This window comes from Chiloscyllium plagiosum, unplaced genomic scaffold (genome assembly GCF_037043375.1).
Source record: "Chiloscyllium plagiosum isolate Xiang-an unplaced genomic scaffold, Cpla_swu_hap1 HiC_scaffold_8, whole genome shotgun sequence".
NCBI classification, from domain to species: domain Eukaryota; kingdom Metazoa; phylum Chordata; class Chondrichthyes; order Orectolobiformes; family Hemiscylliidae; genus Chiloscyllium; species Chiloscyllium plagiosum.
Window position 1 is genome coordinate 36,378,569 of NW_028270146.1, and position 16,178 is coordinate 36,394,746.

General features: G+C 40.3%; 1 protein-coding gene across 5 annotated transcripts in view; it reads right to left on the reverse strand.

Moving 5' to 3' along the window:
• hif1aa (hypoxia inducible factor 1 subunit alpha a) overlaps nt 1-16,178 on the reverse strand; it is a 61,072-nt gene that overhangs the window by 27,216 nt on the left and 17,678 nt on the right. For 2 of the 5 annotated variants that reach the window (XM_043697235.2, XM_043697237.2), the window contains 3 exons: nt 10,588-10,778; nt 3,006-3,151; nt 2,591-2,675 (listed from right to left, as the gene is read on the reverse strand). In XM_043697235.2, the coding sequence (XP_043553170.2) occupies nt 2,591-2,675; nt 3,006-3,151; nt 10,588-10,778 (422 nt within the window). Of the gene's footprint in view, nt 1-2,590; nt 2,676-3,005; nt 3,152-10,587; nt 10,829-16,178 lie in introns of those variants that run through there. The other 3 variants (XM_043697234.2, XM_043697236.2, XM_043697233.2) reach the window with 2 other exon arrangements.

Sequence of the window (16,178 nt, forward strand, 5' to 3'; positions counted from 1 at the left end):
CATCACCCCCCACAACAGCATTAGAGTTCCCACTGTTCATCTCACCAGCAGCCACATCCACAGGATCATTTAGGTGCTACTTGCCACCACCCCCAGTGTGATGCCACCACCATATCTCCCTCCCCTCCCTAGTTAGCCTTGTGCAAGGACCATTCACTCCAGGACATCTTGTTCCACTCTTCCTTCACTCCCAAAGTGTCCACACACCCCCACAGCACCTTCCCTGCAATCGCAGAAGATGTAACATCTGCCAGAGTACTTTCTCCCTCCTCACCATCCAAGGCCCCAAACACAACTTCCAGGTGAGGCAGCACTTTACCTGCAGTTCACACAGTCTAGTCTAGCATATTTGCTGCTTACGAAGTGGTCTCCTCTAACTGGGGAAAACGAAATGCAAACCAGGTGACAGAATGTAGGTGTTCTACAAGAATTCTGCAACTGTGATTCTGAGATTCCAGCTGCCTGTGATTTCAACATACCATCATGTTCGTTGGCCAACAACTGTCTCAGGCTTGCTGCAGGTGAAGCTCACTGCTCATTTTTTGCTTGGGAACTCAGCAGCCTACTTGACTCAATATAAAGTTCAACAATTTTAGGGACTGAGCGCCTCCCCCAAACTCCACACATCAAGCCTTGTTATCATCACATGGGCTGCTTCCACATAACCCTTTGTCATAGTCCCCACTCACAGCTATTCATTCTCCCGGGCTAACCTTTACCCACACCTTTGGGTCTGTCCAATGTTTTTCTCTCTCTACCTTTCACTCCATTTTTAACTCCTCTCCCCTCCCCAACCTCAGCTTTTGAATAAATACCAACCTTGTCCTAGGTACCATCAGTTCTGAAGGTTCACTGAACCCAAGATGTTAACTCTGCTTTCTCTCCACAAATGCTGCCAGACCAGCTGAATGTTTTTAAAGCAATTTGTGTTTTGCTTTCCGATTTCCAGCATCTGCAATTCTTTCCGATTTTGGCCGATCTCCTTGCCTGAAGGAGATTAGCGAGCCAGGTGAGTCTTTATGACAATCAACAATGGTTTTGTGGTCATCAGTACATTCTTAATTTTGCACTTTTTAAATTGGGTTCAAAACTAACCATCTGCCATGACAGGATTTCAACCCAGGTCCCAAGAACATCAGCTGGTTTCTGCACTAATAATCTTGCAATAATATCACTCAGCCATTGTCTCCCTTTCATGATCAAGACATTAGGCAGATGCAGATTGAGCAGCTAATTAGAAATGCTGATGCAAGAATCCAATAGACATTCAAACTCCAAAAGGCTAAAGTGAAGTTAAACTTTAATCTAATCAAATAATTCAACAGAGTCTGGGCTTCAGCTCAACTCCATTTTGACACTATTGTCTGCGTGCAATGCAAACTAGTATCAAATTATAACTCAATATGAAGAAACTTGATATGCAATGTCAAAGAGATAAATAACGTGGTTGCAATGCCAACCTTTGCTTTGACCAGACTCGAACTTGGGCCTCAATCATAAATATGTAGTTACAGTTGCTTACAGCAATTTAAAGTTAGGAGTTCTTTTAGCCAATGTGATCAGCTGTCAAACAGCTTTACTACTGACTTACAGATGGATTGGTTGTATAACAGGAAAAAAACCTGACAAATATCACTAATAGCACACACTGAGCTCCAGAGATTTAATCAAAGCACGTTGTTATAGTCATTAACCTAGCAACTGTACATAAGGTTTACCCATTAAAATCAGCCATGTGCATCTTGCAGTGTTTCTCTTTCCTGCCCCCACTTCCCCAACTAGCATTTACGAGGCAAGAAGTTAAAGCTGTATTCATTCTTTACCAAGAGCGCAAAGGCCAGATTTGGAAGTTAGGTACAGATCTAGCTTGTAGCTTTGCTTCTTAAAGCACAACAGTGAAGAGCCAATAAGATGTATTAAAGATTAACTGCAAATAATTATTTAGTACCAAATACAAAAAAAGAAGTGGTCATAAATGTATACCAAATTGGCAAAATCATAAAGAAATTATTTGGACAATAACAGAACATTGATAGTGATGCAATATGGTTTCTGGTTGAGGTCAAAGTTCAACTCTAGTGTTAGGACATATGGCTGCACTATTCCTGAACTAAAGTAACATAAACATTGGATTGATGCCAAGCATGGAGATCTCCTCGACTGATTGGCAGCCATTCCTGAGGTCTACCCACCTTTCTCTACCACCTTCATGTGCCTTCTCCTGCCTGCAAGATTTTTAATACTTTGCTCCTCTCTGCTAATCTTCAAACAGATTTGAATATTGTGCATTAAATTAGTGCATTAAATTAGTCCATCAAAAAGCAGCATTAATTATATGTGCAGTTAAGAACATGTTAAATTCCTTGCAACAGGAAATGAATGTTGAAACAGAGGTCTTGAACAAGACTGAACAAACCTGGAATGCTAGAGTACACTCATTATTTTGCAGTACAAATGATAAATGTGTAGCACTGCAAAAGACTGTGGGGTATGAATTGCTGGGTGTCCAAGGCAGGGACTTGGTGCAACTAAATGACTAAGTCAACAGCTGTGTACACTTAGGACAAATATAAATGCCATATTTTCTTACCTTGTCTATGAGAAAGCATTTCACGCATCTCTTCATGATCGCAAGGATGGGTGAAATCAAAAACACTGTGTCCAATCAGCTCAAACTGTTAACAAAAGGGAAAACAAACACTAGTCACAGGTATTCAAAAATGCATCAAATACTTTTCAAAAATTGCAGTTAACATAGAGCTTCTGCATTTGTACACAGTTCGAAAAAAATTATTTAGACAAGTCTGATTTTCTAAACTTTATTTGGCTACGGCACTGCTAAAGAGTAAAAATTGATATTCAAAATGTTAAACACTTATTCCACTAAATGAATTTAAAAGTATGACATTTTCAACTTTTGCCATTTAGTCATCCTGCCTTTGCACTGAAAAGTATTACAAATCATATTAAACCTATTCAGAGTAGACAAATATGAACATCTTTACCTGGGTGAGTCCCATGCACTTGTTTACATTCTCAGACATGTAGATCATGTCCCCATCCTGTGTCAACACCATGACAAATCCTTCTAGGGCCTTCAAGTAAAAGCTGTTTAGTTGTTCCTCCAGGTCAGCTTCCACCTCCATATCTCCTACACAGGCAAGATAAGTGTAACTTGATTTTAAAAGGGAATTTAACAGATTTAAACTTCAAATAAATACTTCATTTTCACAGAGAAAGCTCTCATTTATACAGCACCTTATCATACTTAAAAATAAATATTTTATTATAAATGCTATTAAGAACTGACACTCAGCTAAAACTGGATCCAGACAATATTCGGGCTTGGGCTGAAAAGTGGTAACTAACATTTGCGTTACACAAATACCAGGCAATGACCATTTCTAATAAGAGATAATTTAATCACCTCCCCTTGACATTACCGTCACTGAATTCCTACAACCATCACTCTTGGGGGTTACCATTGACCAGGAGCTCAACTGCACTTGCCATATAAATAAATTGACTGAAACAGCGGGTCAGCTGCTAGAAATACCACAGTGCATAATTCACTACCTGACTTCCCAAAGCAGAATACTCCCCCATTACTTGGATGGGTGCAGCTCCAACAAAACTCAAGCAGCTTGACACCATTCAGGGACAAAGCAGCTTGCTAGACTGTCACTACAGCTACACTCATTACTTCCATCACTGATGTTCACTAGCAGAGTGTGTACCATCTACAAGATGCATTGCAGCAATTCACCAAGGTGCCTTAGACAGGTCCTTCCAAACCAACAACCATTGTTATCTCGATGGGCAAGGGGAACAGATACTTGGTAACACTATCTATTCACCATCCTGACTTGGAAATAAATCACTATTCCTTCATTGTGATTGGGTCAAACTCCTGCAGCTCCCTTTCTATTGGCATTGCCACAGCACCATGGCAACCAGGAACAGGCAATAATTGCTGTCCCAGACATCAGTATCCGCACTCCACAAATGAACAAAAAATAAACGGAAACTTTTTTGCCTGTTGTAAAATCACTTGAAATTAATGAACCATTGACTTGTTTTTAGATGATACCAGCTTGAGGTATTATCAGTCAAAAAGGGAAATTTTGAATCCCATAGCTCATGGGATTTAATGGTCACTTGAACACTAATTCATCACTATCCATTTTTCATGCAACTATCCAGGATTAGAGTCAGAGTCATAGAGATGTACAGCACAGAGACAGACCCTTTGCTCCAACTCGTCCATGCCAACCAGATATCCCACCCTAATTTAGTCCCATTTGCCAGCACTTGGCCCATATCCCTCTAAACCTTTCCTATTCATATACCCATCCAGATGCCTTTTAAAATGTTGCAATTGTACCAGCCTCCACCACTTCCCCAGGCAGCTCATTCCATATACGCATCACCCTCTGAAAATGTTGCCCTTTAGGTCCCTTTTATATCTTTCCCCTCTCACCCTAAACCTATGCCCCCTAATTCTGGACTCCCCCACCCCAGGGAAAAGACCTTGTCTAATTTATCCTATCCATGCCCCTCATGATTTTATAAATCTCTAAGAGGTCACCCTTCAGCCTTCCACACTCCAGGGAAAACAGCCCTAGCCTATTCAGCCTCTCCCTATAACTCAAATCCTTCAACCTTGGCAACATCCTTGTAAATCTTTTCCAAACCTTTTCATGTTTCACAACATCCTTCCGATAGGAAGGAGACCAAAATTGCAGGCAATATTCCAAAGGTGGCCTAACCAATGTCCTGCACTGTCGCAACATGACCTCCCAACTCCTGTACTCAATGCTCTGACCAATAAAGGAAAGCATACCAAATGCCTTCTTCACTATCCTATCTACCTGCGACTCCACTTTCAAAGAGCTATGAACCTGCACTCCAAGGTCTCTTTGCTCAGCAACAGTCCACATGACCATACCATTAAGCGTACAAGTCCTACAAGATTTGCTTTCCCAAAATGCAGCACCTCACATTTATCTAAATTAAACACCATCTGCCACTCCTTAGCCTATTGGCTCATCTGATCAAGATCCTGTTGTAATCGGACGTAACTTTCTTCAACATTCTGTACACCTCCAATTTTGGTGTCATCTGCAAACTTACTAACTATACCTTCTATGCTCGCATCCAAATCATTTGTATAAATGATGAAAATTAGTGGACCCAGCACCGATCCTTGTGGCACTCCACTGGTCACAGGCCTCCAGTTTGAAAAACAACCCTCCACCATCACCCTCTGTTTTCTACCTTCGAGCCAGTTCTGTATCCAAATGGCTAGTTTTCCCTATATTCCATGAGATCGAATCTTGCTAACCAGTCTCCCATGGGGAACCATGTTGAACACCTTACTGGAGTCCATACAGTTCATGTCCACTGCCCTGCCCTACTCAATCCTTTTTGTTACTTCTTCAAAAAACTCAAATCAAATTTGTGAGACATGATTTTCCATGCACAAAGCCATGTTCATACCCCCAATCAGTCCTTGCCTTTCCAAATACATGTAAATCCTGTCCCTCCAACAATTTGCCCACCACCGACATCCGGCTCACCAGTCTATAGTTCCTTGGCTTGTCCTTACCAGCTTTCTTAAATAATGGTACCACATTAGCCAACCTCAGTCTTCTGGCACTGACATCAGTGACTATTAATGATACCAATATATCTCAGCAAGGAGCCCAGCAATCACTTCTCTAGCTTCCCACAGAGAAAATAATGAAGTTGCAGCACTTCAACACAAAATTTCCTGAGGAAATAGGGCAAGTATAACTAGAGAAAAATTGTTACAATTGGTCAATTCACTCAAAATTACACTTAAAATGAAGAACTAGCTCCTGCACTTATGGAGTAAGGTATTCCAAGGCTCTTCACAACCCCAATCAGACAAACCTTGATATTTGAGCCACCAGATCAAATTACGAAGTACATATATTTTATAGGAACAATTAAGAAAAAATGGTAAACATTTAAGGAAGGAATTCCTCGGTCTAGGCATCTGATGGCAATGCTGGCAATAGTGAAGCAATTAAAATCATAGACGTGTAAAAGGACAGAATTAGAAGATGCAGTTGCAGGGCAGTATGAGGTTACAGAGTTAGAGAGCGAGAGCGAGACTGCTTAGTGAAAAGCCAACATAAATCCCCCATTTAATTGGTGTTTGGATAACTGATCTGCGCAAATATCCAGAGGATGAAGATGGAAAGCTGGCCGCGGGTCCATTAGAATAGTACATTTTGATGCAACCAAAGGCATGGACAAGGATTTCAGCAGTAGATGGCAGAAATGAATAATGTTATGGAGGTGATATGGAGAGGCAGCAGCATCTTTGTTATGTCACCAGAGTACCAATCCACAATCCCAGGCCAACACTTTAGAAACATGGCCTCAAAACCTATCAGAGAGAAAAGGAAACTGCAGATGCTGGAATCCAAAATGGACAAGCAGGAGGCTTGGTGAGCACAGAAAGCCAGGCAGCATCAGGAGGTGGAGAAGTCCGACGTTTCAGATATAATCCTTCTTCAGGAATGCAGGTGGAGGTAGGGGGAATTGCAGATAAAGAGAGGGGGAAGAGGAAAGGTTACGCGTGGGGAAGAGAGGTGGAGTAATGAGGTGCTGGTGAGTGAGTACACAGGTGGTAGGTATGACCTGGTGGTCGAGTGGAGGACTGAATCCGGTTGGAGGAATGGAAGGAGAAAACAGGGCTGGGAAGGGAGTCAGGGGATGGGTGGCAAGGTTATTCGAATTTGGAGAACTCAAATGTCGACTCCTTCCGCCTGTAGGCTGCCCAGGCAGATGAGGTGTTGTTCCTCTAATGTGTAGTCTGATTCACTATGGCAATGGAGGAGACCAAGGATGGACATGTCAGAGAGGAAGTGGGAAGGAGAATTGAAATGGGTGGTGGGCCGAAGTCGGGCTTGCCCTTACGGGCCAGGCTGAGATGCTCAATGAAAAGTGTCATTAGTTTACCTTTGTTCTCACCAATGTACAGAAGACTACATCGGAAGCACCGGGTGCAATAAACTAGGTTGGAGGGGAGGCAGGTGAACCTCTGTCTCATCTGGAAGGCCTTTTTAGGGTCCTGAATGGAGGTGAGGGAGGTGGTGTGCCAGCAGATTTTGCATCTTTTACAATCCAAAATGTGCCAGCATATAACCTCCTTCACCTCCAATCTAGTTTACTATATCCAGTGCTCCCACAAAGTGGTCTTCTCTGCATCAGTGAGACCAAACGTAAACTACAGGCATGTTTCGCTGAGCATCTCAGCTGGGTGAATAAAGGCAAGCCTAAACTTCTTGTCACCGCCCATTTCAATTTCCCTTCCCACTCCCTCTCCTACATGTCCATCCATTGTCTACACCATTGCCACAGTGAACCACAAATTGGAGGAACACCATCTCATCTTCTGCCTGGGCAGCCTACAGTTTGGAGAACTCAATATGGAGTTCTCCAATTTCAAATAACCTTTCCATCCATCCTGACTCCCTTTCCAGCCTCGCCTCCTCCCTTCCAACCGACCCCTCCTTCCAGATTCTACCAACCAGATTCATTTCTCCAGTCAACCTATCAGGTTGTGCCCACTACCTGTACTCCCTACCTCACCACCTCACCACTCTGTCCCTCTCCCCACCCATAACCCTAAGCACCCCCCCCGTTTATTTGCAACTTCCCCGACCCTCACCTGCATGCCTGAAGAAGGATTACACCCAATACATAGGACTTCTCCAAATTCTATCATGGCAGATGGTGAAGTTTGAATTCAGTTAAAAAATCTGGTATGAAGAGCTGCCCAATGGTAACTACATAATCATTGTTGATTGTTGTGAAATCACACCTGGTTCACCAATGTCTTTTAGTGCAAAAAAGCCACAATCCTTATCTGGTCTGGCTAACGCGTGACTCTCAGCCCACAGTAATATGGTTGACTCTTAACTGCCCTCTAGCCAATAAATGTTGACCTAGATAGCAAAACTGACATTACATGAATGAATTTAAAAAGTGCACAGTTTTGATGATGGATCAGATTGTGTTATTGGAAATTTATCAAGGTCGTGAACAGGCCACATCAGTACCAGACAACTGCCAGGGAGAAGTACAGAGTCCATTATGACAGAATGTAATTAGCATAAACTACCAAAATTAAAAAAAAACACTTTTCAAGCAGGCTTACATGACAAATAATGTAAACAATTTCAGAGGCTCTCACATCAGTTGTATTGACAAATGTTTATTGACAAATGAGAAACAGTGAAAAAAATTAGAGAATGCAACTCAAACTAAGATTAATATGCTACTCAGAGCATAATGATCACAAAATGAAAGGAAGCAGACAAAAATCACAGAAATCTAGGGTGACACGCTAGGGCAGTACTGACAGTATACTGTACTGAAGATGTGCTTTCTGACAGACCAGCCTTGGAACAGAGGCTATTTTTATGTTTGATCTGTTCAAGGCTATCTGTAAGCAATCATTTTGTGCAGAAACCCTGTCCAAAAGATTTGTATGGATACAGAGAAAGAGAATAGAATTGCTGTCTCGGAAGGGAGGTGGGGATAGATTAAACTTAAGCTGGCACTAGACGTTTACTTGGACGTAAATAACGTTTGTGAATTTTGTGGGGGGAGGAGAAATAAAGCAGGCGATTGGCATTATGTAATGATGTTCATTTGAAGAACCGGTGCAGACATGATTTGAAATATCAACCCCTTCTGAAAGTCACACTTCTGTGAGTCACATCAATCTGCCAACATTCTTTAACAAATTAACATTTTATGACAAAAGATATAAATACCTTAAGAATCACATCGTCAGCAAAAAGAATAATTTAACATTATCCCAGCAATATTCTAGGTCCTCAATCCAGTGAAATATGACTCCTATTTTCACTCCTTAATTTCAAACTTAACTCTCAGGACACCAGGTCCGCTAATCCGTCATCAGGTGAAGTGAAAAGAAGCCAACAGGCATTGAATTAATAGGCAGACAGATCAAAATGGTGTATTGAACAGGCTAAATAATAAGTCTTTGCAAGTGATAAAGTGTCAGACTGCATAGTAAAGTGTCATCAGCTGAACAGTAAATTAAGGGACGACGGATAATCCGATTGATTTGGACTCACAGCGAGGAATCACTAAAATGACTACATACTGACACTAACAAATTTCATCCTGCCATCACATTTACCACGGATTACTCTTCAGAATCAGTCTCATTCTTGGACATACTCATCTCTATTAAGGAAGACACCTCAGTATCTCATTCTACCACAGGCCCGCAGATAACTAGAGAAGTGCAGTGTTGTGAGGTTTTCAACCTAAACATGTTCAAGAAAACATCACCTACTGACAAGCCCTGCGTATACACAGGATCTGTTCAGATGAGGAGGAATGCAATGGACACTTAAAAATGCTGAAGAGACACCCTTGTAAGAACTCAATCGCCAGTTCCGATGTGCCAGAGCGAAAAACCGCAATGACCTCCACAGAACACAGACACAGGTCATAACTGATAGAGTGCCCTTCTTCTTTCAGTATTTCTCCGGAGTGGAGAAACTACACCATCTTCTTTTCAGCCTTCATGTCATTGATGACAAAAAACATCTCGCCAAAGTCATCCCTACGCCTCCAAACAATCGCCAAATCTTAAACAGACCATTGTTTGCAGCAAATTAGTCAGCCTTCTGGTCATCAACCACAACATCATACAACCCTATCAGAGCAACCTCTGCAAGACATACCAGATCATCACACACTGGAACACCACCCACCACATACATGGCAGATACTCATGATTCTGCCAATGTGGTTTACCTCATACACTGCACGCAAGGATGCCCCAAGGTATGCCATATTGGGAAGACCATACTGATGCTGTGACAATAGATGAATGGACACCACGCAACAATTGTCAGACAGGAATGTTCCCTGCCAGTCAGGGAACACTTCGGAGGTTAAGGATATGGTGTAACGTTTTGTGGGTTTTTAACGGAAAGGTGCACAATGCAAAACTGAAAGCAAAACAAAGTGCTCATCAATTCAAGTGATTTCCATCATTTAAAGTTAGGAGAAGGAGGGGCATTTCAACAACACAGCCTTTAGAAAACAATCTCAAAGCAACTGCTGGGATTTCCACGGTTCAGTAGAATGATGAAGGTGATGGTTGATAGCTTGACTTATCAGTACCTTCCCACAATCCAGTCAATAATATTGCAAACATGTCAAGCAATACTCCATTTTGCGTAAAATAAATGAAGTCATGCTGTGCCAGTACAGAGACACAGTTGTTTCCTTGAGATACAAGGAAGCAAAAATAGATTAACAAATGCATGTTGAACTTTTCCCTTATTATTTAGTGGAAAATAAGTTATGTAGCAACTTACATAAAAATCTACATAACTTCCTAAAACTATTAGAATTTGGGTATAAAAAAACTTTGTATTTTTACTTCATCTTTCATACGTCTTCAGAATATTCCAAAGTACTTCACAGCCAGTAAATTAGCTTAGATTCATAGTCACTTAAGCAAAATTGTTAGCTACTTCAAAAGTACAACAAATTACTCACCAGCATTGAGCAATTTCCTCATGCGTAGGTAACTGATAGTCAGCCTCATAATAGAGGCTTTATCTAGATGAGAAGTGACACTATGAGGAAGAGGGAGTTCACGAGCCAGCTCATAAAAGACTTCCGACTCTTTGCCTCTTCGGAATCTGGCAGCATCACGAGATTTCTCCTTTCTTCTCTCGGAACTACCACTGCTGGGATTAGAAATAAAACTGTAAGAAGTCATGCCAGTTAACAAAAGGGGGACAAATAGCTTCACATCCATCTTAAATTCAATTCCAAAACAGGGAACGTATGGCAAGTACTGCCAATAATCAAACAAGGTGCAAAACAATCTACAATCCTGCTCAGGAAATAACAGGAAAAATACCACAACTTAACATTTTGCAGAGGGGGAAAAAAAAATGCAGTGATGTGTTTTAAGTAAACCTCAAAGTGGCTGCATTGCATATTGTTTGACTTGACTTCACAAAAACAAGTGTTAGAAACATAGCAACATAATAAAACTCTTTAAACTCAACAGTTTTGATGAGCATCATTAACAAGTATGAGTTTTAAATATTTTATTTTAAAGTTTAGTGATTGCCCTTGAAACTTAATGTCAACTAAGTGTTAAGAATCCTAACTCTGAAAAGTACTCTGAACTGAAATGGTTATCCATCTTTTGGAGTCTCAAATACAATGTGAAAGAAAAAATAAACAGGCTAAAAAAGACAAATAATGTGGTTATGTCTCATTTTTATTTTACTTATAGAAAGCAAATACAGTAAGAAAACTGTTCATGGCAGGCACTGCATTGTATTGATATCAATAACAGAATTTCAGTCATTGAGCGGAAAGCTTACAGATTGAGGGGTTCAGATTAGCCTGTCAATCTGATTATTAACAGAACTACGGAATGTTTCCCCCCCATTGTACAACACCCTTCTCTCTCAAATCAGTAAGCAACTCTTTGTTGAACAAAACAATTTGAGAATTTTCTACCTCCTATGGCAGTGAATACAAAAATCAAGTGATAAAAGGTATGTAGTCATCCTCTGCAAAATTAATCAATTATTGAGGCTCAGCAGTCAGCCAGCTCATCCAGGTCAGTAACAGCTTCTTCCGAGTCTGCTTTTGGGCCACAGCCCACTGTTTTAACTGATAGAGAATCTAGACACTCAACTTATATTTAAGTGGATATATTTCATTCCTGCCAATGGACGTAGCCCCATCACCAATTTGCCAAAATACTTCTGACCTGTTTCAAAGGCAATAATACACTCTTTCCAAAGTTCGCTGCAAAGATAGTTGGAGAGAGAACCTGAGCTAATTTCAAGCATCCCAAGTTCAGCAAGCCTGTGATCTTCCAGTCTTTGCACTGTTCTTAATTCATAATTGAGTGCATTTAAAAATAGATGCAGTTGCACGTTCTAATAGTTTGAATTCAACCAAAAACAATGACACCAACAAGCGTCCATGGCTTAGTGCTGTATAATGCTAAAGGCATCTTCTTAATGAAAATTTTATGTTCAATTTCCACTAGCCCGACTAAAAGCCATGCCAAAATCCATTTGGTTCGAGGAGGTGCTGGGTAAGACAAAGCTAAAGATTATTCTGTGGCACTGTGATCCTTAATACCCACACCTCACCACTAGATGACACTGTAACAAAACTAAAGCAATATTTATTTCCTGAGATCAAGGATACAGAGAAGCAGCTAGATACTTAATTTTTTCTTAAAATCAATTCCAAATGCAAGTTTTATATGAAAAACTTCAATCGTGCTGTTTTATAATTATGTAAAACAACTATAGTAACATTCAAAGGCACAAAGTCAATATTGAATTCTGACCAAATTGCCTAATTTGAACAGCTTGGATACATTCCAATTACCAGACTAATATTTCAATTGGATGTATAGTTAGATTGTAACATTACTACAATATTTGCACTATTCAATCTTAAAAGGAATAAAGGAAAAGTTGGAGCAAAACAAGAGAGGAATGCATTATATACAAAACTTCAGATCTGAAATGTTAACACTGTTTTCCTCTCTCTACGAATGCTGCAAAACCAGAGTATCTTCGGGATTCCTTTACTGTCTTTCTTTCAGATAAAAGCTTTCCTGGTCTCAAAACGGAGTTACTTTAAGAAATGAGCCATAGCTTAATTAGCTTGTGGATCAGTAACTTTATTAAAGGAAGTAACATCAAATATGTTCTCCTTCAGAAAAATCCAGATTTGCTACATATTTTTAAGAACAGAATTAGGCAAATACGTTTTTGTCAGTCTGATCCATCATTGAATGAAACCATGGATGATCTGCAGCTCACCTCCATTTCTTGCCTTTGCCCTATATCTATCTTCGGCTAACAAAATTATCAACCTCATTTCAAGCGATCCAGCATGAATCTTCATAAAAATTACAAACTTCTACCACTTTGGATGGAAGATGACTTTCCTAATTTAACAGAACTTTTAGATTGCACTCTCTCAAGTTCCAGGCTTCCTAACTGGTGTCCAAAAACCTACGCTGAAAACTCAGCTCACATCACAACAGCTTGACAATGCACAACTTTCTAAATCAATCCACATTATTCTTTAAAAATTGCCCAATGTCCCCAAGTTTACAGAACCTTTTAAAAAAAATCTGAGAACTGAATCTGCATCTTTGCCAAAAACTAATCTTATGGAGTTGGTGGCAAAGTGCTAATGTCACTGGAATGGTAATCCAAATAGAAAACTGCAATTTAATGATCTGGGGACTCGTGTTCAAATCTTACTACGGCTGATGGTGAAATTTCAGCTCAATAAAACCTAGAATTAAAAATACCTGTCTTAAATGGTGAACACAAAACCACTGTTGATTGTTGTAAAACACAAATTTCTTTTAGGGAAGGATATCCATCATCCAGCTTATGTGACCCCAGATCTGCATCAATGTGATTATTTCAGAGGTGAGTTGAGTCAAGTAGCAAGCCACTCCATTCCAGGACAATTGGGCATAGGCAATAAAAACAGGCCTAGCAAGGGCTGCCCACATCCAATAAACAAAAAAAAGTTTACTGGCCAAGGAGGAACTCTCTCAAATTTCATGGGAGTTAACAGCACTCTTAAACTTTGCTACCACCCAGGACAAAGCAGGTGATTTCTTTGGCACCAGTTCAACCACCTGAAACATTCACTCTCCTGCACTGGCACTCCATGGCAATCCACAAGCTGCAATTATCATCTTTCAAAAGGCTATTTTGCCAGCTCTTCCCAAAACTGCAATCTTTTTTGTAGTTGATGAAGAGACACGGGGGTGGGGGGGAGCAAGAGAGAGACAGAGGATGTTGCTCTGACCCACCATTGTAGCAACCATTTCATATGGCTGATCCAGTTCAGTTTCTGGTCATTGGTAATCTGCAGGATGTTGAGTGGGGAATTCAGCATTGGTAATGTCATAAAATATCAAGGATAGTCACTGACACTTGGGTGGCAGATAACATTTATGCCTCACATCAGCTCAATATATATTTGCGGGGTAGTGAAAAGTGTTTCTCCAATTCTCAAAACGTCTCCAATTTTACACAGCATTATTCTTACATGATCCTTTGCTCATTTCATTATCAGTCTATTCATTTTCAAATTTATACTTCCAGTATAGATGTCTATCGTCCTACTTTCATCTCTTCCTTGTATTTCACCAGTCATTTGTCAAGTCAATTGTTGTCTGTAGTGCTGTATTTTCCTATGGTAAGGCAAGGATGCACAAGTTATGTTGATTAATCGGAACTCAAATACATTTTCCTGTTGGCACTATCCATGTTACGACAGTGTAAACCCTCCTGCTTAATTTAAAACCAGTAACACAGAAAAGATTCATCCTGTGCTGCAATCTGTAAAAATTTGAGTGGCCAAGAACTATGTAAAGTTAAAATTAACAACTTTAAATATAATAGAGAATAATTAACTCACAACTATCTACAATGCCTTACTTTAACCGGTTACCTTCCTTTCTATAAAACTAGTCCGATAAAACTCAATTATGATTTACAGGAAAATTCAAATTTTAAAACCAGCCAGCGGTCAAATCTTTTCTTTATCTTCATCAGTAGATTGGCTCTCCAGGTCAGTGTTGAGATTTTTCTCTGTGCGAACTCCTTCTCTAGACAGGTACCTCTCAGAGTTCTGACTAGCAGTCTACAGTTGTTGGTCCTGTGACAGTTCTCCTCCCAACCGTTCAATTTTCCCCTATCTTATACCACAAATTGTGTCATTGGTTTTTAAGGGTGTCAATATACTTAACTCAAACTTGATTGGAATTTGGTATTTTTCGGGGTATAATTTAAACTGATTGGCCTAATTCTAATCTGTTTTGTTGTTTCCAGGCAACTTACTACTCCAGTAGCTGGAGCACATTATATTGTGTCTTGTTGAGAACACTTGGTGCTGTCACTGCTAGCTTTTACTCTCTTAAAGGTACAGTACACCCACACCTTCATAACATCCATAAGAAAGTCTGATTGTGTCGTAAGAATTGCAGCCCATTTCAACCTTTTGCAGGTACCTATCACCTGGTGACCATGGTTGTTTTTGTTTTAAGAAAAACCCTTCACCATAAAGTTTGCCCGGTAGCACAAAGATTCACAATGTATGGGGTTGGTGGGAGGTGTGGATCCATTGGCTATAGACTAGTTTGCAGAACAGTGATGGATGAATATTTAGAGGCTGTAACAGTGGACAGAAAGCTCGGTATTTGGAAACATTAGGGCTAATAAATTAATCCTCCCCAAACCCCCAACAGAATAATTGATGTGCTTACCTCAGATGGACTGCAAAGTTGCAGAAAACAGTTCACTACCATCTTCTTGATGACAATTAGAGATCAGGTAGTACTTTCTATCGTACAATAATCAAGCCAAACAATCATATCTTTTAATTTAAGAAAGCTGACAGAATCATAGAAGGGCCAGGTGCTGGCAGATGGGACTAGATTGGGTTGGGATATCTGGTCGGCATGAACAGGTTGGACCGAAGGGTCTGTTTCCATGCTGTACATCTCTATGACTAAAAACCAGGAGGCCACTGTGTCTGTGCAGGCTCCCTGCAATAGTGATTTAGCTGGCCTCTCAGCCATGCTTTTTCCCTCCAAGTTGTCTTCTTTTCAGGTGCTTATCGGATTTCCTTTTGACAGCTGAGAATGCTTCCATTTCTACCATACACTTAGGCAGTACATCTGATGTTCCTAATCAGTTGCTGCACAAAAACACCATGTTGCAATTGGGTCTTTTGTCAAACACCTCACATTGAGATCTCTGGTTCTTGACTCCTTTGCTAATGCTCTGGTCAAATGATAATTCTGAATGGTACTAACAAATGTACTTTGAAATATCGCAAAAGAGAACAGCTTCTTCAATCTGTCCTGCTTGAGACATTTGCAAAGTATTCATTAAGACTTGCGTTCTCTGCCTCCACAAGCAAATTTGCTTTTTGGTCTCTTTTACTGTTTATAGGCTTCTACAAGATGGAGACTTCCCTTTCTATTAGCTGCCAGTCTCTGCTCAAAGTCCTTTTGCCTATCTGATGACTTCTCCTCTGAATGTCTGATATTTACGTAAATGACT